The 25269-nt window shown below is 35.8% G+C and overlaps 1 protein-coding gene across 1 annotated transcript; it reads right to left on the reverse strand.

The window, feature by feature from the left end:
* Positions 1–343: 343 nt before the first annotated feature.
* LOC5568565 lies at positions 344–22486 on the reverse strand. The gene is made up of 2 exons (XM_001652345.2): positions 21972–22486; positions 344–2154 (listed from the first exon to the last, which is right to left on the reverse strand). Exons 1-2 carry the CDS (start codon positions 22015–22017, stop codon positions 425–427), a joined length of 1776 nt encoding a protein of 591 aa, XP_001652395.2. The 5' UTR covers positions 22018–22486; the 3' UTR covers positions 344–424.
* Positions 22487–25269: the final 2783 nt, after the last annotated feature.

The following is a 25269-nucleotide window of genomic DNA, read 5'->3' on the forward strand; positions in this document are numbered from 1 at the left end:
ACCCAAAAAATAAAAATGCAAAGCGTTAACTTTAAATTCTAACTGCCTTCAAGTAGAACATTAATGACCGTCTGGGAGCCAAATTAGGAAAGTCTGAAACAGGCGATAATCCACAAACTTTCCACCACAAAACCGATAAAACCGGGCTCATTGCTTTTCAACCTTCTAACGATAAACTAATATCATTAATGCCAGTCCCCAAACCCGGTTCTACCCTAATTGGCACCTCAATGCTGGAAACAAATTGCCACCCATCCCTGGTCCACTAATCAGCAAAGAAGGGGTTCCCATCAGTTGAAACTAAAAGAAGTTCGGAAAAAACCAACCCTTGTTTTACAGTTTAAGCACCATTGTTGGATTTATTAGCCGGAAAATCACACTCATTCAAAATTCTGTACAATCATATACACATATTTAACCTAGGCTAGTCGTCCACGCACAACGTGTTCCGCTTGGTCGGGTCGTTTAAACTTTTCGACAGCAGGCTCAATTGACCGTTGGCCTCCAGTTGACTAATTATCATATTTATTTTCGTTCCTTTTCCGGCCGTCGAAGGAACCGTACGGGTACTATTGCTGGCATTACCAGTAGTTTTGGCCGGACTACCGGGTGGCGGTTTTGCAATCACATCTGGTACTATGTGCTCCTGTTGAAAGGAGAGCTTCTTGGAAGAGTGCGCCTTGCGAGTGTGCTTCGTAGAATGCTCCAAAGAGGACGGCGCTCCGTTGCCATCAGAGGAGGCTGATTTATGGAAACGATTAAAGAGCCAACTTTTGACTGGCGTCGTCGAAGTAGGCGTCGTTGGGGTTGAGGAGGAGTTCGTCGCAACAGTTGGCACTACCGTATGGCTAATTGGTTCACACTTGTTTGCTCTGGGAGTTGTCGTGGGAGAAATCAGAACGTCATTAATTATTTTAGTTGGACTTGTTTTCGAGTGCTGTTGACTTTGGTGGTTGTGGTGACAAACATCGACAATGGATGGCTTCGGAGTGTCGTAACCGTGTTGTTGGCTCTGTTCTACCAGTTCATGTTGTTTGTGTAAAAGTTGGGGCTCTTCGTAGATACTGTCGGTATGATCCACGTGGTTGTTACTTGCCAGACAGTTATTATCGGGTTCATCGTCCGGTGTAGGAGGAAGTGGCAATTTCCTGGAACTGTTTGTGGCCGTATTCTCGGTTTTTACTAGAATACTTTGCTCTAGTGCCACAATCCACTCATTCATCTCCTTGAAGCTTGGTGACAGAAAGCAAACCTTCGAATCGCTTTGAGTAATTATATGGAATTGGTGTTTTTCGTTGAACTGGTCATTAAGATTGAGATCTAATTTAAAGTCTTTAACATGAATACACTGAGCTGGTTTGAGTTCGTTACTGTTATTATACAAGAGAAGCCAACGATCTAACAACCCTACATAAAACTTCTTCGTCTGATCAAAAAACAGTCGTTTCTCATGCCTGAAAAGAGTTCCACTCTTGGGGGACTGCTTGATGCGTAGATGAGCTGCTGGTAAACCACTAAAGGGACACTTGCTATCGTCTTCATCCACTGGGATTACGCACGCTACATTATTCAATTTCATGTCGGAAGAGCAATCATCGTACAGGCTTCTATCGGTTGTAAAATCATAACAATTTTCTTCCAAGTTGAGTTCTGCTTCGTTCTTGCCAGCTGAGTCTACTTCCAGGAAACCACCAACAGCATCATCCTTTTCGGAAATTTCACAAGAGTCAATCTTATCTGTCGGTTGAGTTAAATTAATATCATTTTTATGTCCCACACCACCCATCTCCAGATATGAGTTTTCCTCGTCCTTGTCATCTTTCGCTCCATCTAATTCCTTCTTCAGCAGTGGCTGTAGTGACGATTCTAGCATGGCTGCCAACAGCCACTCGTGCAGCTTTCCAAGCACCGCATTGCATTTGTGTATCAACGTAAGGCGATGAGATTCATCTATTTTATTGACAATATTCATGTACTCGGCACTCTCTTTTGGGTCCAGGGGACTCCAGTCGCATTTTTCCTCACATTTCAGCACGTCAGCAGAAGCAGCAGAGGCACATTGTGGGTGTCGTTCTCGACCGTTCGTTGCAATGGCTTTCCTCGGAGAGTTGCACATTTCTGCCGATGCGGTTGCATCCAGGAATTGAATCATGTCTGGAAAGATGGCACATGTGAGAGAGAAGGAATAAGAAGAAGAAGGGGAAAATGAATGTTTTGGACAAGTTCAACATTGCACATTCCACTCGCGTCTGTATCGAATCGAAATGGGTCGTAAAAACGAAAAAGATGACTATTCCGGGTACAGTGCAGGACAAGTTGGTGACTTTTATTTATAGTGAGATACATTTGTGTTACCAAATTTGGATTTGCTTTTATGTCGTGTGTGGGGCAGAGTCTCCGCCAAAAAGCAATCTGATTGAACACTGGCAATTTGTAATGTTATTCAATATCGTAGAATATTCGATGCATATTTATTAGGCATACACACGTTTTTTCATGTAGGATGCTGTATGGTACCATGTGTTGATGAAAGTTGTTTTGATAACGTCTCGTGGCATATAGCATTCCAACTAATCGGATCGGATCTACCACGATATCATATGATAATAACCACAATACATTCTTAGTGAGATGCAGTGAAATCAATGAAATGAAACATATACTTAAATACTCCCACGGTCACACAGTGATCCCTATCCTTACAAAAGTTTGGAGAAAGTCTTGAAATAGATTTCTCATATTCTAATTAGGTTATTTTTCTCTGATAGACCAAATTGTCCATTTTTTAACTAGTTCGTATCATCGCATAATGAACCCATTCTTAGGTGATTTTTTATATAACAGAATTCACATGAGGTATTAGCTTCGTCAAGCTATACGGCACATGAGCCCAGTTTGGAATCCTTTAGTGTCGTTATATAAGTATCTTATTAGATGATTTTTAAACAATTATACCTTTTCATATGTACACTTCTTCTTCTTCTTCTTCTTCTTCTTGGCATTATGCTCTCACTAGGACAAAGCCTGCTTCTCAACTTAGTGTTCAATTGGCACTTCCACAGTTATTAACCCCTCTACCGGCAGCTTCATTTTTTGGCGCAGGAAAAAAATTCAACTCACTATAACTTTTTTGTTTCAAGGTATTTTTGCACCATTTTTTCACAAGTTCTCAAAAAACTCTTCTAGTTTGAGGATCCGTGTCGATATTGATCATTGGTCATCTGGATCCAGAGATATTCCGAAATTCCTTGGGGGACCGACGCTTAATCATAACCCACGTATATATCTTAGGCTACAGATTTTTTAACGTATTCAGAAGTTCACTCTTTGGAACAATACATTAATGAGAGTATGTTGTGAAAATATGAAGCAATTTGGAGCAGCCGTCTTTTAGTAATGAGCATTTATGTTGCTGGTACCAAGCTGACCAAATAAAGATCTTGAAAACTTCAAAAAACCTCATATCGTAATTTTCAGATATCTCTAAGAATTCTTAACCAATTTGTATGATTTTTTCAGAGTAGCTCTTTATTACATAGCATTGTATAGCCCACATTTTACTTTTTCGATAAGTTGACGTAAAACAAAATGGCCGCCTAAGACATTTTGTATGGAAAATGTCGGTCCCCCAAGGAACATTGGAATATCTTTAAAACCAGATCACCAATCATCAATATTGACATGGATCCTCAAACTAGAATAGTTTTTTGAGAACTTGTGAAAAAATGGTGCAAAAATACCGAGAAACAAAAAAGTTATCGCGATTTGAATTTTTTTCTTGCGGAAAAAAAAGAAGCTGCCGGTAGAGGGGTTAAGAAATGTTTTGACGGTCGTCAAAGTGAAAAATAAAATTTTCTGTCCATTTTAATACACAGTTATATAAGAATACAACTTTACATTCAGAAATGGAATACTGAAAAGAGAAAAATGAAAAAGTGATTTGATTGATTTGTGTCCTCAGTACTGATGGTTTTTGGCTGCCCCAAGTTCACCGAACCATCCGGAAGTGACAGGCAGCACATGAATTTAGAGAATCAATCCGGTGAGTTTGTTCCAGTATGATACCGTCGTTGGGGGTGACAATGGGTCAAAAAGGCATATGTGCGATTTATTTTTTGAATAACTATCGCAATTTAACTCCAATAAACTTCAAATTTGGTGTGTATGTACTTTGATGGTACATTAACAACTGTTCAAAAAATTAAAGAAAAATATTTATTCACAGCGGCACCACAACTGAATGAAAAATGACCCAATCTCACCCCATAGAGGGGGTGGCATTGGGTCACTGTAATTGAAATAACTTGTTTTTGAGAATATGATTTCAAAACCATTCACAACTGATAAATATTGACAAAAAATGATGCAAACAAGACAAAAAGATATCTAAGATGTTTCACAAGTATGATAAACCCACTTAAAAGAAAGATTATACTGAAAATTGAAGAGCTATGAGAAAAAATATGTAAACCCAACATTTATCGTCAAGTTTACATACATTTTCTTGGTTTTTCCCTCAAATTGTCTTCAAAGTCTCATCCCCATTGCTATAAAGCCCATTCAGTTTCCCCAAAGGTGTACTGAAACAGTGATTATTTTAAACCTCCGCAAATAGTTAAATTTCGGTGCGACATTCCACGATCAATAAATTTCAGGCAGAAGTTGACGTCATAATCTCAGTATTTCAGCGATCCAACTCATTTGTACTTCCGTGAGATGTTTCTATAATATGAAAACACTGATGAATAATCAAATTTAGAAAAAAACACCCTTTTGATAAAAAATTTTCGATGTTGCTACGCATGAAACACAGTTGCTGGTTTGAGAAGTTGTCAAAATGCGTTGTATTGTTATTCAATGCACGGAATACTCGAGTAGACTTGTTTGATGTTTCAGAGATGCTGTATTTAGAAAGAATAAACAAATCTTAATGAAAAAAGAGAACACCCGGCACCGTAAAATGTCAAAAAAGTGGACTTGGAATTTCATTTACTATCGTTCTTGCTTGACCCAATCTCACCCCCATTTTCAATGTTTTAGACATCGTACCGAAAAAAATGATTTTTTTGTGGAAAAATCAAACAGATTCCGGAAAATACCTGTGATGTGTAATGGAAAGACTTTCAACTTTCTACAAATACAACGATTGAGGCTAGAGTACATGCGTGATACTTTGTACAGGAGAAATTTAATGTTGTAAATTTTATCTGGTTTTAACATGCAAGTTTATTGATGTAGTAAACAAAAACTACTATTTCTAAAAATGTATATTGTTATGAATTATGTGCAATAATATGTTCTCTAACATATGAATTATTAATTTTAGTAATATCAGCGTTATTAGCTGAAATATTTCACATAACATATTTTTCCGTTTTGACCCAATCTCACCCCCTAGACCCATTGTCACCCCCATCGACGGTACTTTTTCTTTTGTGAGCCTTCCGGATCGTTTTTGTCCGCGTCGTGGAACTTCTGGTCGTTTCTTGAACGGAAAATGTTTTTTTCGGAGTTTGATAACACTGCGGAACACGTTTTTGTCTCCTGCATCAAAATACCTCTATTTACTTAATGAAGGATTGCTGAATCCATTGCCATTTACAGAAATATCAGAGCACGTCTAATTTTTGAGATATTGATTGTTGAAAATGCAAAAATTGACTATTTCAGCCAACGTGCATGCAAGTTTTTCAGCTTGTAAGGCAATTTATTTACTTAATTTGCCACATAATTCAAACTTTATGTGTATAACAATACTTATCATCAAAGTTTGCAATACTTTTGACCCGGAAGAGTTATTTTTTGATGGTTTAGTAAAGTATTGTATTTTGCCATATAAAAGAAACGAAGAATTTAGTATGGAGACTGCAAGCTTATTCATAAAATCGTTTAATCTAAACTTAATCGTGTAATTTCAATCAAAATACATCTAAAATGAAAGTTTAAGTCCTCTTTTGCATGCTAGATGGATAAGATTACAAAAAAGTTCGATACAATATACTTCAAATTTGAGGTAAACATCGATAAAATCAATGTTTTATACAACTTTGGCGACCTGTAGCTAAAAATTGTGACGTGAAATTTTTGAGAACGGCATCAGAGTTAGCAACCCCAAATCTACTGGAGACATATAATTTGATCCTTGAGACACGCAAAAATGTCATTTTTGTTGCGCTGTATAATTATGTTCAGATTGCGCATTCTGTCCGGGCGGGTCTTACGCAACTAACAATCGATTGTGGATGCTTTTTAACCGTTCGATGACCCTGGAGGGATCGATTCTGCTTTTCGTAGAATTTTGAGCAGAAAATCCGACTGTGTTATCCTAGGGTGTTTAGTTCGAACGCGCTTCCTTTCGTTTTTCGATTATCTAAAAATACCGTACCACCGGTTTTTTTTTTCAACGGGCGGTGTTTGTTTTTTTTTTTACGCGTATCGTTATTTTATACAATCCGATGACCCTGGAGGGATCGGTTTTGCTTTTTTACTGGCTATTGAGTAAAAATATTACTGCACAATCGACAAGCATTTCGCGAAATACTATTTATACTATAAACAAACTATTGTCTTCTCTTTTGATTGCCGGCATTCAAAAGATTAAATTAAAAACACTTAAACAACAAATGCTTATGGTCTATCGCCAGCTTTCTAGACGAATTCTGACAATATACCTTCCCCAACCTCCAACTCCGTAGCACTTATGAGGGTGTCGCTGAGTCGGTGGCCTCTCATTAAGTAAGTGTTACATCAACATTTCCTTCCCCTATCCCAAGTTACGGTAAAGATGGGCGTGGCCGGGAATAGCGATATTCATACTTTTAGTATTCTTGTTTATGATTTGAACAAGGTATACTCCCCTGCCTTGTTCCTGAAAGTAGTCAGGATGAGATTATTAAAAAGAAACATGAATGTTGCTAGTATCCAATCTACGAAGTATACTGTAACTACGCTAACGCTAACGCTAATGGGCACTTCCACAGTTATTAAGGCTTTTGAGCTTTCTTTGCCAAAGTTTCCATTTTCGCATTTATATTTCATATGGCATAGTCACAACTGATGATATGTCAGCTTAATTGAGACTTTTTCGACTCCACCACCCCCACCCCCCCTGGTGTCGCGCTTTTTGTATAACGCCTTCACAAATTTTGTAAGGCTTGTCACTCCGTCGAAAAATATCATGGGATATTTGAAAAAAAAAATCAAAGGAACGATTATAGCCGTATACAATTTACAGCCAGTTATCACTTTTGATGAGATTTCAGTTTGTGTGATGCCGAGATTTTTAGTTAAACACAGATAATCAAAAAAAAAGTACATTGGATTACCCTGAACCTTTTAATTCCGCCCTAATTGCTTATCTATAACAAATACGCGTATTTCGACTACCACTTGCAGCCTTCTTCAGTGTTAGTTACTCGTATCAGTGTAAATGAGTAACTGACACAGAAGACGACTGCAAGTGGTAGTCGAAATACGCGTATCTGTAAGAGGTAAGAAATTAGGGTGGAATTAAAAGGTTCAAGGTACTCCAATCTACTTTTTTTATTTCTCTATTGAGATTCTGCTCAGAGGATTCGAATACAGTGAAACCTCCATGAGTCGATGTCCCATGACTCGATATTTTTCATGGAACCACACTAGAAACAAAATTTCATGGTTGCTATGATGGTCCCTTGAAATAGCTTGGCAAAGGTTTTCTGTTCTATGACTCGATATTTCTATGACTCGATGGTCCCTTCAATATCGGCTCATGGAGGATTCACTGTACATTAAAAAAGTTACAACTACCCAATTGAGATGGTTTCCGAGCGCTCGGTTGTGCGGAACTCGGTTTTCGAATGCCGATATCCGACAAATTATTCTAAGTGTGTACAATAGACTGGCCCAGCTCAGTATGGGAGAAAAATAAAGTTGTATAATTCCACGGGGCACCCCTCAGGATTATTCCTTAGGGTTAGAGGAAGACTTCCTGAAAATTTCAGCTCATTTGATCGTTCCATGAGCTGGCGCAATTGAATTGAAGTTAATATGGGATATTCAGCTCAAACATATGAGAAACAGCACATCATCTCTAGTTTGGGTTAGGACAATAGTTGATCACGTTCAATTGAACCAGGAAAGTCAAAAACACTGCTTGATACCATAGCAAACAATATTGTAGAAGGTTATATCATGATTAAAATTGATAAAGATTGTGTTTTACCTATCTGAAGTAAATCTGCAATACTGCTCTGTATTTCTTCAACATAGCATGATGGTTACCACTAGGCGCATCATAGCCACCTATGACGCTGGGCGAGCTGCTGCACGAAGCGCAAGCATATATGTGATTGTACGGGAGTGCTGATCTAGCCTAACTTTCAACAACTGAAAGGTTAATGAAAATTAGCTTAAACTGTAGTAGGCTTTGATGAATATTATGTAGATAATTTGTCATAATAAAGCGACCCTTGTTCTGAACCAGGCGTATCCTTCATTTCAGAAGTGGGATAGAATCCTAAGTTTTCTGAATAATGGAATCAAAATTTCAAGTTATTATAGCGAAAAAAAGTCGGAAGCGATTGCAGTATTTTTTTCAATCTACACAAAGGAAGTCTATGAAAAGACATTGAAAATACAAGTTGAAGTTTGGAAGAAATGGTTCATGGAGCATTACTGTCCTTCGAGGAGAGGAGTTACGGAACGAATGGATCACAAGCATTACAACATCGATGACTTTGTCAACGAGTTGGAGACCTACGGAAGACGACGTTGGAGTAGCCGTTCACATCGAGGACGATGTGTTTAGTCAAGATGGCCGAACTGTAGTAGGCTTTGATGAATATTATGTAAATCAAGGTATTTAAATGGGAGGTAGATCAATGTGTCAAATAGGGCATTCCGCCATATTTGAAAACTATCAGACAGCCGGCTGGTTTGTTATGCTTCATCAGGTCAGCAAGCCTTGAGATCCTAGCAACATGTTTCCCCTTAAATCACTTCGCTTTGTTTCCTGTCAATCAACCGCAGTTTGAGAAATCTGTTTTCGAATTACTTTTTTGAATTATTCAGTGCTGATCACACATTTTCATTACAAGAAGCTGACTCGATGGTGATGCAATTAAAGACCTTAATATGTAATGTAATTATTTCTTTCAGTAACATGATGTGAAAACAGTTGTGGCACAGTAGTACACCTATGTCCATTGCAGTATCTGTAATCGCCGGTTGTACTGCCCATACTCGAAAAACAGTCCCATATTCTATGAGATTTCCTTTATCAATGGAACTGTTGTGCGAGTATGGGCAGTGTGTGTACGGTTACATACTATAAAAATATTTAAACCTCATGATATATTTTTGCACATTACAGCTGTTGCAGTTCATGCAAGTGGGTAGAATTGAATTTTGTACACATTAATCGAAGACTCAAAGTACACTAACTATATTTTGTAGCTTTTTCTGGTACAGAAAAAACATTTAAATAATCTGCAAATAAAAATCAGTGTTGACGAATATAGAAAATTGTAACTGGATCAACTCCGAAAAACGATCAAAATGAGAAACCATTTCAGCGACTTTCATGCTCTATTTTGTCTGTTACCGTTGCAAGAAACAGTCTGAAAAGAAGAATATAGTTTATCACTGTATGTATTCGATGTATTTTCATTCAATGTGATGTTGACTACTTTTTTTAATTTTGCGGGTTTTTATGCTCGTAAAACTCATTACACATACACTAATGCCCAGAATATCTCAGGTGCCCGAGCATTTGTCCAAATGTCGTTTGTCTGAAGTTCATTTGGTTAAAAAGCCGTATGGCTTATTTAAGAACTGAAAACCAGTCTAAATGTCTTCATTTTCAGAAGTAGAGTCGAATAATTTGGGGATGAAGTAGCCGTTGTTCAGGCAGACAGGAGTAGATGATATTTTAGCGTTCTAATCATATGTTAAAACCTTAATCAACAAATTATTCCGTTTTTATCAACAAAACTTATCAATAAAACTGATGCAATGAAGTATTTCTTCTTCATTGCATCAGTTTTATCAGACACAAAACATTTTGAAAAACCTAGTTTATGTAGTCAAAATCATGTGAATTCTGTTTGATAATGGGATTTTTTAATACTCTTAGTAGAAACGCCAAAAATTAACATTTTTCATTTTAACGTTAAAGTATCAAATTTTCCATAATTTCAAATTTCGTATGAACCATGAAATTTTATGCAAATAAGATTTTTTTATTGGGTTTCAGTCGAAACACAAATGCATGGTGGGTCCAATATTTTCAATATTTACAGTCCCTATTATCGTGCATTAGTATAAAAGGCTTGAAATAATTGGGTAACATTGGATTTTTTGATATGTAGTGATTTAACTAGTTTATATTTAGTTGTTGAGCAAATATGAAATTGTTTGGACAACACAGTCAAATCTCATATAACGATTTTGATAAAAAAAAATAATGATTTAGCCATTTTTTCAACTTTCTATGGCTTTCATTGTAAAAAAAATATTTGAATACCCTTAAAAATAAGTGCGCACACTACTAGCAACATAGTTGCTCCATCAACGTTTTATCAACATACAAAATTAAATCATGACGAAAACTTTACGCACGGTAAACGGTGCACCAGCGTACACGGTGAATGGTGACATAGAACGGTACGAGGCAACCTCAACGTGATATTATTAAACATAATCTTTGGGTATTTTTTTTTTGTTATGCATCACTGATTTTAGTTTTTTCCTTGAATTGTGGTATAATTGCACGCTTCGTAGTGGTATTTCAGTTCGCTTCTAGTGATTTGGAAAAAATATATAATTTTTTAAAGTGCAGATTTTTTTAAATGCACGGTGAATGGTAGCTTGACGGTGTAATATAAATACTTATTTTGAAACGTTTTTCAACAGTCTCAGTGTCAAATTTTCGACATTACATTAATGTTGAGCACCTAAAATACATGGGAGGTGTCAAGTCATATACGGTTTAACGCTATCTAATCCACTAACCAATTAGAATTTTCAATTTTAGCATAGTCTGTTGGACAAGATTGACCCATCCTTCAACAAACGAGAGTTGCTCTGGCCACGTCCGAGCAACAACTGGAATTTGTGATTAGTTGAATACGTACTTAAGAGAGTTGCACTGCCGTTATACGCATAATTGTCCCATGTTACTTTTTGTTCATTTTGACTTTTTGTCATCAAACAGTTTATTTTTACGTATAGTTTCAGAAAACACTTACCAAAAATAAACTTTGTTCGGAAACTCAATGAAAAGCAAGCCAAGTCGATTTGTCCCATTGTTGAATTTCCACGCATAACTGTCCCACTACTGTATTTCTACGCATAACTGCCACACTATACAATTCGCTGCGCTAATCTCGAACAAAATATTCAGTTGTCAGTTTTGAATAAGTTGGTGTTTGGGAAAATCGTTTTGAACAACTTCTTACGTTGGCTTTACATCCCATGTGAAACACAACCTATTTTATGTGTTTGGGATGCATTCATCATTCATTCGAGTCTGACGTCAAATTTGATTGAAATTTTCAATATCAAAATATTATTTCCCATCCGTTGTTCAATGAATTTCAGTTGAATTTTCAGAGTCAATCACAATTTTTTTCAATTATTTTGAACCACTGTAATCGATTAGAAATTCACCGTATTTTTTGATTGATCGGAGGAGTACTGCAATAATCCCACTTGAAGAATCAGTAACCACTTTAATTTCGAGTCCATGGCTTGTGACAAATCAACTTCATGATTTAGCAAATCAAGTTTAAATAAAAATAGTTCGACCGTTTTTGGATGACTTGGCAACATGCTGGGTTGTTCCGAATACCGGTTTACTGGAGGAAGTGACCATTATATTGGCGAATCTGAAACCTGGCTTGCGACATATCAATCTTCATGACTTTGCAAATCATGAGTCTACAGGTAGTTCAAATGTATTTGAATGACTTGACCACATGTCGGATTGTTCCGAATTCCAGGTTCCCTGGGGGAAATGGCCACTAAACTGTCGATTCTGAAACCTAGCTGGCTACATCAAATTTCATAAATTCACAAATCAAGGCTAAAGAAGGGTAATTTAAAAGTTCCTGGATGACTTGATAACATGACAGGTTATTTTGGATATCCTGTTCCCCAGAGGAAGTGACCATTATATTGGCGGTCCTGAGACCTATCTTGCGACATATCAAACTTGATGAAGTCCTGGTCACATACTGGGTTATTCCGCATAATTGGCTCTTCGGTGCAAGTGGCAAATATGTTGGTGGTTCTAAAACCGAATTTGCGATGTATCAAATATCATGATATTGCAAACAAAGTCCAAAGAAATGTCAAATCGCATGAAGATTTGTGTCGTGAATTTTGAGTTAAATATTTACTCCGCAGAATGACCTTTAATTCGCTTATGAATTTCTGTCAAGCGTGCAGCTGGAAGAGTCGATTTAGGAATTTATTACATCTCATCTCTCTAACTTACTCATCCACTCTTGCTTTCACTAACTCATACATTTTCTTATTATCACACATACAGAAAGCTTTGCTTTCCATCCCAAACTATAAAATCGTATTTCTTCACTTCCCCACACGTGGCTCCGTTTGGCACATGTCACTTGAGCCTTCATTAGGTGCCTTAACATAGTCTTGAGGATATACATCCTCTACGTTCGGTACAATCTATACGTGAGAACGGTCATCTACAGCAGTATGCTTAGCACATAATTGGTCACTACTATCAGTGGGACTGTTATGCGTAGAAATTCATCAAAAAACTCGTATTTCTAGGCATAACAGTCCCACTTTGAATTTCGTAGCTAAATTTACCTTATTCCCATAATACAAACTCTTGACTCTAATAAACACGCTATTCTTTATACTTTTGTGAAGATTTTAATTTAATTTATTACACACCTGGTCAATATGAGGTCTAAATGTGTCAAAATCTTTAAACGCGTTTTTCTCGATATCATATTTTGGAACATGGGACAATTATGCGTATAACGGCAGTGCAGAGACCGGCCAAAAATGAAAAAAAATGTATTTTTGCAAAAAAAAACTCTCAGTTGATAACTGCGGAAGTATTCATAAGAATACTAATCTGAGAAGAAGGCTCTTCCTCAATTGGGATGTAATGCATAATGCATGTAATGTATAAAGTAGAAGAAGAAGCAGAAGGATGAGATTAATTAATGATTTATTACAAAATCATATTGATTGATCAACTTTCTTTACGAATCTATAAGAATTAACAATCGTCAGCTTGCGTGCTTTTTCTTCGCGATCCACAGTCAGCCGAATTTCGGCTGGTCAATCATTCTAACCGCGAACGGCGGAAAATCTCCCGATAATTTTAGTGAATTTAGTGTTTTACCATTGGCCACATTGCACAGTGGGACGGATAGGGGTTTTAGGAGGAAAGATGGAACTCACGCCTTCAATTGCGATTTTACGTAAAAATGATGTTCTACAAAGTTGTTTCTAATATAAAAACATTTTTTTTGGTCGGAACGAAAATTAGGGTGGCCCTATGTAAAAAAAGATAACCATTAAAACTTTTTTATTTTAGGGAATATTGACATAGCTTGTTCTACAAAGTTGAAGGTCGGAAAATTTTAAGCTGATTTGATAAAAAAAGTTTTTTCCTAGCTCAAAAATTGACCGTTTTAGAGCATTTTTCGCTATTGATGTCGGGTGGCCCTTCAAAAATTGGTTTTCGTGTTATATTTTTTTTTGTTTTTAGATATCTCATCAAAGTTGTCATTTCTTCATCTTTAGACGATTGAGACGCATATTTTAAGGCCTATACAATTTTGTCGGTGAATACTTATACATATTTTTCATGAAAAACAAACGTTTTTTTACATGTACATGTAGTTGGGGCAAAATAAGATTATTATTTTTGCATGACAATTATTATCTTTCGGCTTTAAATTGGAATAAAAAACTAACTTATTTCATATTCTTATATACGTACTTTCGAAAAGAGTCAAAAAAGCTCAGCAATATAAATAAGGAAAAAAGTTTTTTGAAAATATCTTCTAAATTTACCTCTCGGTTGAATTTCCTGACATGGCTCATCCCGAACTTCCGAATACTTCTGTTCTGGGATAAGCCGGGCTCGTTGGGAAACATTCTGATAGGAAGTAACGAATGCTCAATTACTAGTAATTTGTCCACCGTAGGAGATATATCGTATCTGGAACGGTATATTACTAGAGTACGATTTCTGATTATGACGCTGACTTTCAAGGCTAGATTAAGAAGAATAACTATATGCATTATTCGATCATGTTTAGATGTTTTGATTTATTAAGGCTACAATTTAGAGATAGCCATGCCTTAAAAATTGAACATTATAGTAAATTTGGGAGTTCCTTCAAAAATCTGTTAGTAACGGTTATTAATATATGAACCAGTCATATCATTAACAAACAGATCCGCCGAAGTATAATACGATTATTCACATTTTTAAGCTGACAAATACTTTCGTCATGTCAACACAATTCATTTTGTTTTCCAAACTATACAAACATATAAATATGTTTTTTTTGGTTATCAAAAAGTCTTTAACTTTTCATCAGAAAAAAATTGTATCAATATTCTTTTTTTTTTTTGGCATCGCGTCCTTACTGGAACAGATCATACTTCTCAGGTTATTGTTGTTAGGAGCACTTCCACAGTTATTAACTCAGAGCTTTCTTTGCCATATTTTTCGTTTTGCATTCGTATATCGTAGTATATATTAGTATCGATGATACTTTATGTCCAAGGAAGTAAATTAAATTTTCATTATGAAAAGACTCTTGTATCTATTTGTTTCCATTAGCTATATCTTTTATGTTTGCGTTTCAATTAGCCTTGAAAGTAATGGGAAGACAATTTTACTAAGAAACTTGAAATAATAAAAATTAAACACAAAAAAAAAAACAATTTTTGATGGGCCACCCTACATTAAAAGCGAAAAATACTCTAAAACGGTCAATTTTTGAGCTAGGAAAAAACTTTTTTTATCAAATCAGCTTGAAATTTTTCGATCTTCAGCTTTGTAGAACAAACTTTATCAACATTCCGTAAATTAAAAAAGTTTTGATGGTTATCTTTTTTAACATAGGGCCACCCTAATTTTCGTTCCGACCAAAAAAATTGTTTTTATATTAGAAACAACTTTGTAGAACATCATTTTTACGTAAAATCACAATTGAAGGCGTGAGTTCCATATTTCCTCCTAAAACCTCAATCCGTCCCACTGTGCATTGGTGTATGTTGCCTGATATTCAGTGGAAGCAAGAAAAATGTAGTTGAAAATTCATCCGAAATTGATGGTCGACGCGTGTGTTGCACTACGGAATATCTTTCCGGTTGAGTTAACAATCAATTGGGGAAAAAATGAAGTGAAACAAAGAAAATCTTAAGATTGAAGAAACATTGAGTTACCGTTTTGTCTCATATTCCAAACACTTAAGGCCAAGCGTGACTTCAAATGCATCTTATGGACATAAATTAGATGATATCTGTGAAAATTTCAATTCATTTGTCAAGTCTGATTGTTAGCTGTTGGGTGTGTCGGTAAAAATGTTTATTTTAACGTGTTTAGTATTGTTTTTATGTAAAAGTATGGAACAACATTTTGATTCAAATGCCGAACACTGTGCTCATTCTGTCTCATATTCCGAACACCTTGATTCAAATTCCGAACAGCACGAATAAATCGTATTCAAATTAATAATTTCGCAAATAAATTTATCTGAGCTGGTTTGACCAGCCTCAAGCTAGAGAATCATAACTACTCCCGAGGTCTAAAACAGATTGGAATATTTGTTTTTAAGCATGAATCGTGGTTTACGGCTAACCAGCCGAGTGGAAGTTTAACAACTACCGAAAAGCTAAACATTACATATAATTTGCAATTGGATTAGATGGACAAATTGATGTGAAGATTTGCGAAAAAGTTACACGTCTTCTCAGTGAGAATCGAACTCACGACTCCCCGATCTCTAGTTGGGGCGCGTCAACCACTACGCCATGAGAGGACTCATGAACGCAGAAGTTAACCTGAATTCGATTTCAGCTCAATATTCACGTGGTCCTTTTTCGCAAAGTGCACCTCTTTCGGAAGAATTAGATGCCCATCCAAACACAACGCTTTCTATATATATCCAATGCCTAGCCTAGATTGGAATATGTTTAAATTGAATTGCAATTGACTGCCATTTCCTAGTAACTTGATGACATATTTCAGTGAAACATTTCAACCAAATCGCCATACAAAAATCGGGTGTTCGGAATATGAGTCTGTTCGGAATTTGAGACAAAACGGTACAATGAACTGTTAGAGAAAGCCTTGGCAAACGAAAAGGTTTCCCGCTGCCAGCCGGAAATGGAAAAATTGATGCAGACCATGTGTTACCAAGGTGATGGTTTGTTGGTTGACACAAAGAGGAATGCACCATATATTCAAATACGATGGGCTGCTTTGATAAGTTTACGATTTTGAGTAAATTATGAATATATGATACTTAACATTATGTGTGACAAGAAGACACAGAAGGGGGTTTTGTGAAACAATTTGAACTGTCGCGGAATGAAAATAAGTTCTAAGTGATTAAGTTTGTTACGCGTGTACGTTTAAAGATTTATTCAAGCATGAATTTGTCAACATTCTGTTGTGAGTTAGCTGATAAATTACGCTAATGCTGTGCTATACGTATTGGAGCCGAGCTGCGACTTTGGTGAGAGATTTCCAATTTGGCTAAAATGTTAACGTCCCATAAAAAAATATAAAATTTCCATAAAAAATACAAAATTTGCCAGTAAAGAAACAAGGGTAAAATCAACAGAAAAGTTAAAAATTTACATAAAAAAATAAAGAAGTGCATATAAAAAACAAAAATTTTCCATAAATAAAAAAAATTTGAGCAATAAATAGATTCAAAAGTGCAGTATAATCGACAATAATCTCACTAAAAAACTTTGAATTTTTCATTTGAAAACCTCAAAATGTCCCTATTTTCTTCACAAAAAGCAAGAAATAATTATAAATTTTCCTCAAAAAAAGCCAAAATTTGCAATAAATAAATAATAATTCGCCCACAATAAATCAAAAATTTCTATTCAAAAAATCAAAAAGAGCAATAGCAGTAAATGCAAAGTTGCAATAAACAAACCCAACTGAGCAATTCAAAATGACAATCAATTCATGAAAATGTTGTAGAAAATTTAAATATTTAAGTAAAACTTTCCATAAAAATAACGTAATTTTCCAATAATCATCTTTGGTGTAACTACCCACAGCAGCTGCAGAAATGTGTATACTTCGATTGATGAGTTTTTTTCCTAAATATTTTTTTTTATTTGCATACGAACATAACGCTTTTTAAAGTATCTTCTAATAGGTTCATTTTTAGACCTAATGGGTTGTCTCAGTACTACAAATATGGTTAGGCATTCTGTAACGCTACTTTTGTACCTCATCACCCTCTTCATGCAACTACGTCAGTGGTCTAACAACACTTAGCGCGCTCGGCTAAGTTCCATCATGCCGCATAAAGTTTTTTTTTTTTTTAAAAACTTTATTTGAGTGTATTTTAACGCACGAGGGCTAGTTCTACACTACGCCGCATAAAGTGTTGCCACAAATGATGCTAAGTTTGTAAACACCAGTTCCCTGGCTGGTGGGGCATGAGAGCATTAGCTTCTACCTTCAATGTAGTTGGACATAACCCAAGCAGTGACATAAGTGTTCCTAATATTGGAAGATTAGATATCCCATGTTCCATGTTTCATTTAAACTTTGCCGAAATAATTAAAATTGTAGCGCCTAACGATGGGGTGTATTAAAAAAATATTTTTTTATGATTTTTCGAAACCTCGCCTCCCCTCTTTGTATGATTTTTTGTATGAAACATTATTTTTTTCTATAAGGCAAAAAATATTTTTTCAAACCCGGCCAATCTCCCCGCTCTTCCCTCTTCTAAATTCTTACGTAATTAATTATCGAACTCTAAATGCAATTACTACACCTACATACGACGATTAATTAGCTCCAATTGTGAAAACAATGCTTCAGTTTGACTGAAAATTTATGAAATCCATTACACACATTATTACTCATTATTGGAAAATTACGTTATTTTTATGGAAAGTTTTACTTAAATATTGGAATTTTCTACAACATTTTCGTGTATTGATTATGATTTTGAATTGCTCAGTTGGGTTTGTTTATTGCAACTTTGCATTTACTGCTATTGCTTTTTTTGATTTTTTGAATGGAAATTTTTGGTTCATTGTAGGCGAATTATTATTTATTTATTGCAAATTTTGGCTTTTTTTTTGTGGAAAATTTATAATTATTTCTTGCTTTTTGTGAAGAAAATAGGGACATTTTGAGGTTTTTAAATGTAAAATTCGATATTTTTTAGTGACAATAATGTTTTTAGTGACAATAATGATTATACTGCACTTTTGAATCTATTTATTGCTCAAAATTTTTTTATTTATGGAAAATTTTGTTTTTTATATGCACTTCTTTATTTTTTTATGTAAATTTTTAACTTTTTTGTTGATTCTACCCTTGTTTCTTTACTGGCAAATTTTGCATTTTTTATGGAAATTTTATATTTTTTATGGAACGATTAATTGTCTGCCTTTCCAATTTATCCTTATCCTTTCAACATTGCAGTAAATTTGGGGATTTTACATGCGTTTATCTTAAATGGTTGAATAATGGGAGAGGGATTAGATAAAGTTTTCTTTTCGTTTCAGAGAGCAAGTAATGGCGCTTAAGCCAAGGCTTTCGAGCCAGGGCATACAAAAGAAATATCTGTCTCCCATCCCAAGGCGAGAATATCAAACAGCAATGAAGTGTGCATTAATTATCTTAGCTACGCCACTTCCAACGATTACCTACCCGAGCAAAGGCGGATAAATGGATGATATCAAAATGATAACAACTTTCATTATCACTGTTATCAATTTGATATTATGTTATCAATGATAACCGGGTGATAACAAAATTGGTTATCATTGTATCCGCGACAGACATTATTGATAACAGGTTGATAACAAAATATGTTATCACAAATCCTTTTCATAACATTTTTATGAACTGTGTGTTGATAAACAAAATTGAATTTTCGTCTTACAATATTTCGTAAAATTATTTGATGCGTAAATTTAATCCAAAATACTCATTTCTCCAAATCTTTCCGTGATTTATGACCATAAAAATTAAAAAAATATGATGTTGTAAATTCAGTTATCAACTTGAACTCAGTGATAACATAATTTACTATTACTTTGTTATTCGACAAACAAATTTGAGTTCTCATTCCTGTTATGTTGGCTGTTAATTCAGCCAAGATGATAACAAAATCAGTTATCAAATGATGATAACCAGGTAACAAGATTTATTATCATTTTGCAATTCAACTTTGCTCGGGTATCCCCCTCAATAAAACGGTTGGTACGGTTGTCCCCGTTTCCTCTCTTGTAAAATTGAAAAGTTTTCGCTCATCATGTTATTCATTCGTGAATAACCTGATGGTCGTGAATTTTTTAATTATCTTCAAACGCAAGTCTGCACAGTAGGCCTGGTCATTTTAATGTTTGTGTCATATTATCGATATGCTGCAAATATTAATGTCGACAAGAAAATCTTCTTCTTCTTCTTCTTGTCATTACGTCCTCAGTGGGACAGAGCCTGCTTCTCAGCTTAGTGTTCTTATGAGCACTTCCACAGTTATTAACAGAGAGCTTTCTTTGCCAATGTTGCCATTTTTGCATTCGTATATCGTGTGACAGGTACGATGATACTCTATGCCCAGGGAAGTCTAGGAAATTTCCATCACGAAAAGATCCTGGACCGACCGGGAATCGAACCCAGACACCTTCAGCATGGCTTTGCTTTGTAGCCGCGAACTCTAACCACTGGGCTACGGAAGGCCAAGAAAATACAAGAACTATTTCTAGCACAGTATGGCCCATAAAAAAAGCGAAAATCATCATATCATGTTTAATGGTAGTTTTTACATAGAAAATGTGAATGAAACATAAATATTATTCATTACTTGTATTGTTTAATCTATTTAGACTCAGTTTTTTGCTTTGAAAATGATTTTTATCTGTTACTTTCACCTTATCAGAGAGGAATTGGAAGCATACCTTCAAATTTTATCATGCGGACGTCGAGTTCAATATCTGTTTGATGAAAGCTTCTAAAACATCAACGATGGCGTGAGATTCTTCACAGACCTTGTCTCCACCATACGCCCATATCAAATGATAGAATTGGTTCATACTTGGGTCATTGGAGACTGAAACAGATTTTCGAAAAACAGCTCATTTTGGAGAGCTTCCATTGAACCTTCGTATAAGTGTGATAAGCGGCTCCGTTTTGCTCAAAACTTATGAGCTAGTATTGATATAAGTTGTCTCTAACCGAAGGAACAAATTTCATCCTCAAAAATCTGTTATAGGCCTCCGTATTATTTTTTTACTAAACTTTAACAAAAAACAAAGGCATATCAAACCTATGAGACGCAAATGACCCTGGCAAAATATTTTATTTTGACCATGGAAAACATGTTCTCTAAGAACTCCTCCATCCTCTGATACCAATCAAACTAAAATTTACAACAATAAATTGTGATTTTTGAAGGTGGAAAATGTATCACCAGAGTATACGACAATCAGACGCTGTTTCTAGCTTTGGGTGGACAAAACCTTTGAATCTGTTTGCTTTATTACATTATTTAGAACAGTACGAAAAATATGACAAAAATTGTCCTACATAGCGAAGTTATGTTAGAATATACTACAATAATCAGAAATTACATTCACTAGCAAAAACAATGAAAATAACACGCTTGTGGATGCTAGATTCACGTTCAAACAATTTTCGCATTTTTTAATGGGCCATACTGTATTTCCAGGATGCTTTTCAATACAGGCTGTGCAAGCGCTTAGAATAGAATAGAATAGAATAGAATCTATACGAATTAACAATCTAAATGCTCCTCACTGCTCCTAAACATCAATAATGTGCATTCATATGATGGAAATGTATATCATCCTGACAAAACTGCAATTTTCTTTTCAATTTTTTAAAAATATTTTGTAAAAGAAAATTATTCCGTTTTTGTTACGGTTCCGTTTTTGTCAACTAAAAATTTCCGATAGTGTTGATCAAAACGGAACATACCTGTATAACTTGAGTTGACTGTATGTGCAATGTTTCACGTATAAGATGTCCTCAAAAGACCTTATACAGTCAAACCTCCATTTGTCGATATCTGAAGGGACCATCGACTCATGGAAGTATCGAGTCATAAAATAGGAATGCTTTGAAAAGCAGTATGAGAGGGCGATCGTAGTAACCATAAAATTTGTTTTTTTTTTTTTTTTGATTCCATGAGTCGATATCGAGTCATGGAACGTCAATTCGTGGAGGTTTCACTGTACGTGCGATAATGGAGGTAATATGCGTGTCTATTCTGTATGATGATAAATAGCATACAATGCGAGTGTATAGATTTTACTACTAACTAATGATTAGTTTCTTGTATATGCAATTCCGTGTTGCCAAAATCTAACGGACACTGTAAAACAAATTTCTGTAATTCTTGAAGGATGCATACCAGTATAAAACTCTGGATGAAAATTCAGCAGCAAAAACTGAAAGAATTTCTTGAAAAACCCTCTGAACGTACTTCATATAAATTCAATCTTTGCTATGAGTGCAAAGCAGAAATTTATTTTGAATCACCCTAATAGAGTATCCTCGTGCCTGCTACACGATGTACACAAAAAAGCTAAAATGATCAATTGGTATCAAAATCTTTCAGTTGACAACTGTGTATGTGGTCTTATAACACAAATCTGAGAAGTAGACATTGTCCCAATTGAGATTCAACTGAAATTTAGTGTAAATATCCATTCCTCAATATATGCCCACCACTGTAACTTTCAAATCTTACCATTCAAAAGTTCCATCCATTCGATGAGATTCGCCTTGATATCCATTTCTCCGGGTCGCCCGGTAAACCGTCAGCGAAAAAAAAAAACAGCTACCACTCCGAAGTCTGATGCTCCTCAAAATTCCAATTCAATCACTGCGGCATTCATTCACCGAGCTCAGGAAAAATAAATATCCTTCTGATTCGACTAATCAATTCCTCTCGGAATTGTCCCCTCCGGATCTGTCGGTTCGAACGCGATTGTCTCTGTCGATATAAAAAAGCGACAACGACGACGACGACAACAACGAAATAATTACGGGAAAACACGTCTTGACCCGGCACTGGCAAACGTTGGAGTACCGACACCCGGTCATTCGCAAGCCACCTTCGAGGCAAATGGGGAAAAATTAATTCAAGATAAAAATCACCCGCTGAGTGGGTTTTCCGAGAGTCTAATTTTGTCCCGTTCCATTTTTAAATAAACCATCTTTTTCTCCATTGTCGCAGCAGCCTTGTGCTTGCAGGCAGAGTTCTTGTCGCCGTCGTCGTCGTCGGTGTGCTTTGTTGTAGATACATATTACGGGAACGTGTATGCTCAGGGAGGTGTCGCTCGAGCATTGTACGCTTCTTACTATACTCAACCAGGTTCTACGAAGCGGAAGAGGTAAAAATGGAAAGCATGCTTCGATGGGTGTGAGTAAGTGAGTGAACGAAACGGGATTTGATGCAGACGCTCTATGCTGACAGCATAGCAGGCGACGGCTCTGGAGAGTCAAGTGTTGTAGATGATTGAAAAAGTGGAGACAGCATGGTCGGTTAGGTTGGGTTAGTCCGGACAGGTAGCTTGAATCTATTCAAACTGTGGCGACACCTTTTCAGTTGAATTCTTTCGCTTGGATCAATTCATGTATAAATTGTGATGCTACGAGAAACATTGCAAAAAATGTTTAGTGATATTAAATACATATTCTAGATGTTCTAATCGGCTTCGACAGCAGAGCTAGAACACTTTTTTCTGTATCGTTGCTGTTTGGACATCCAGTATTTCTTATTTTGACTATATGAAACCTTCATTTGCATAATGGATGGATAATACGTTAATTGAATTTTACGAAAATGTAATCATGCGTAAATAGAATCGTTCAACATCAATGCATTGCAATGGAATTCTTGCCCTAGAAATTCATTGTGTATACAATTTTGTAGATTGCTACCAAATTGACGGAAACATGACTTGTTTGTACAAAGCTGATGTAGGTAGAGTTAAGGACTGTTCATTTAAGAAAGTGGACACGTGTTTTTTACAGCAAACTGTTTATTTTCGAACAAATTAATGAGTTTACCTAAAATACATGGAAATCAACGTAATTTCGATCAAATTCACATAAATTTGAACATTTATTGAGCATTGCTGGAGAATGCTCTTACTTTTCTTTTGATACCTCCCATAAAATTCTGCACAACTTTTTTCGGAACTTTTCGAACTGCTTTTTGAACTGCTGACCACATTTTCTTGAAAAAATCGATGTTACTTGCTTCTCTTCCATCCTTCTTAAGATGCCGTTTGATTATTGCCCAATATGTTTCAATGAGGCGTAGTTCTGAGCAGGGACGAAAAAAATCATGCTCACTATACTCAATTCACTGAATTTATGCCACCATCAAAGTAACCGCACCACCACCAATATGATTGTACCAATGAAGATGGCACAAAAGTAGATGGACAAAACAAACAACGATGCCCGTATGTCGTTGGTGTTTTTGATTATCAGAACCAGAAGAGTGTCAGTTTTAGAAAATTGATTATCAATGAGGTTCAAATTAATTAAAAAATATGCTGCTATACGGTAATGAAGGATCCGATACACGGAATGGATTATATTGACGCGTCTTTAGTGTGTCTCATGCAAAAATTACAAATTCCCGAAGCAGAATGTAAAAAAGTCAAGCTGGTTAGAATGAATATCATTTTTTGTTTCCGATTATCAAAGAGCGGTTGAGTAGCAGCAGGTTAAAAGGAAACTGACAATCTTGTGCAATCGCTTTGCCAATCTTTGTTGTGTTGTCAAGGTGAGGATAAAAACAAATAAAAATCAACGAAGATTCTACCCAGCAAGTATCAATGTAGGTGAGGGTAGATTGAGTATTTTCGTCCCTGGTTCTGAGCAATTTTATGGATTCGATCATTTTTCTACAAATTCGACTTATTCCTTCTTGAGCATCTCCAAAGTAGCTGAAGCATAGTGAGCCGATGCTAGGTCTGGCAAAAACAATGGAGGCATGGTATGCTTTCAGTAGATGAGCAGAAGCCATTTTTTAATGCATTCAGTTCTGTAATTTTCGCCGTTGATTGAACCCGTCGTGAAATATGTAGTACTTTCATACCGCAGGAGCAAATTGCTTGCCATACCAAATCATTTTTCCCAAATTTTTCTGTTGGGATGTATCGTACGTCGTCAGGAATATCTGTTTTGGCCACAGCGTTGAAAAAATTCAATTTGGACAGTTCGCGATTTAAGCCAAATCTCGGAACGGCAGTTTTTCTGTACACCATTTGTGCAGAAAAAAATTGAGAGTCGCCATGTCAATTCGACCCATTGTTTAGAATTTATAATTTTTTTATGTCAACTTTTGTCTGCTGTCAAAATAAACACTTGAGATCACACTGAAACAAAATTTTATTTGTTTTTATGGAATTTTTACACCAAAATGCTAATATTTAGGTGTCCACTTTCTTAAATGAACAGTCCTTATGTCGTCTAACTGCCCATTCGCCTTGTTCTAGATCAGTCAAGAGCTTTTGAGAAACCTGCCTTCTGATCTATAAAAGCACGCTCAAAAATGAGTTCTGGAAAACGTGAACTGTCAAAAGTACACCATGAACTACCATCATGTTTACGCATAAACATGATCTAGTTCACGGTGTATTTTTACTTGTTGACGAGTTCACGTCTGCTGTTTACGGATACGAGAACGGATTTGTTTCTGTGCGATGGGCCAATGAACGAGTTTACTAATTTGACACTTGAGCGGTGCTGAATTCATTAGTTTCCATGGTCACATAAAAAACACGGCACCGCTAAAACGTCAAATAGTTAACCCGTGCATAGGTCCATTGAAGGTCTATAAATAGCATTTATATGCATGTAGGCTCATAAAAATACATTTTGTCAAGTCGTGAGATCAACTTCACTTTAATGTTATACAAGAACTCTTTGAGTATAGATCGTCAGATCTACAAGCGTAACCAATCATCAGGTTTATGAACAACATTTAAACAACCATATGTCCAAAGTAGCAATTTAAATGCCTTTTG

The sequence above is a fragment of the Aedes aegypti genome, chromosome 3 (genome assembly GCF_002204515.2).
Source record: "Aedes aegypti strain LVP_AGWG chromosome 3, AaegL5.0 Primary Assembly, whole genome shotgun sequence".
NCBI classification, from domain to species: domain Eukaryota; kingdom Metazoa; phylum Arthropoda; class Insecta; order Diptera; family Culicidae; genus Aedes; species Aedes aegypti.

Bases quoted from the DNA above. Each gene is read 5' to 3' on its own strand.
- LOC5568565 (XM_001652345.2), bottom strand. From the start codon at position 22,017: ATGGATATCAAGGCGAATCTCATCGAATGGATGGAACTTTTGAATG. The intron at 2,155-21,971 runs GTAAGATTTGAA...CCATCTTTCCAG, and splicing joins ATGGATGGAACTTTTGAATG to ACATGATTCAATTCCTGGAT.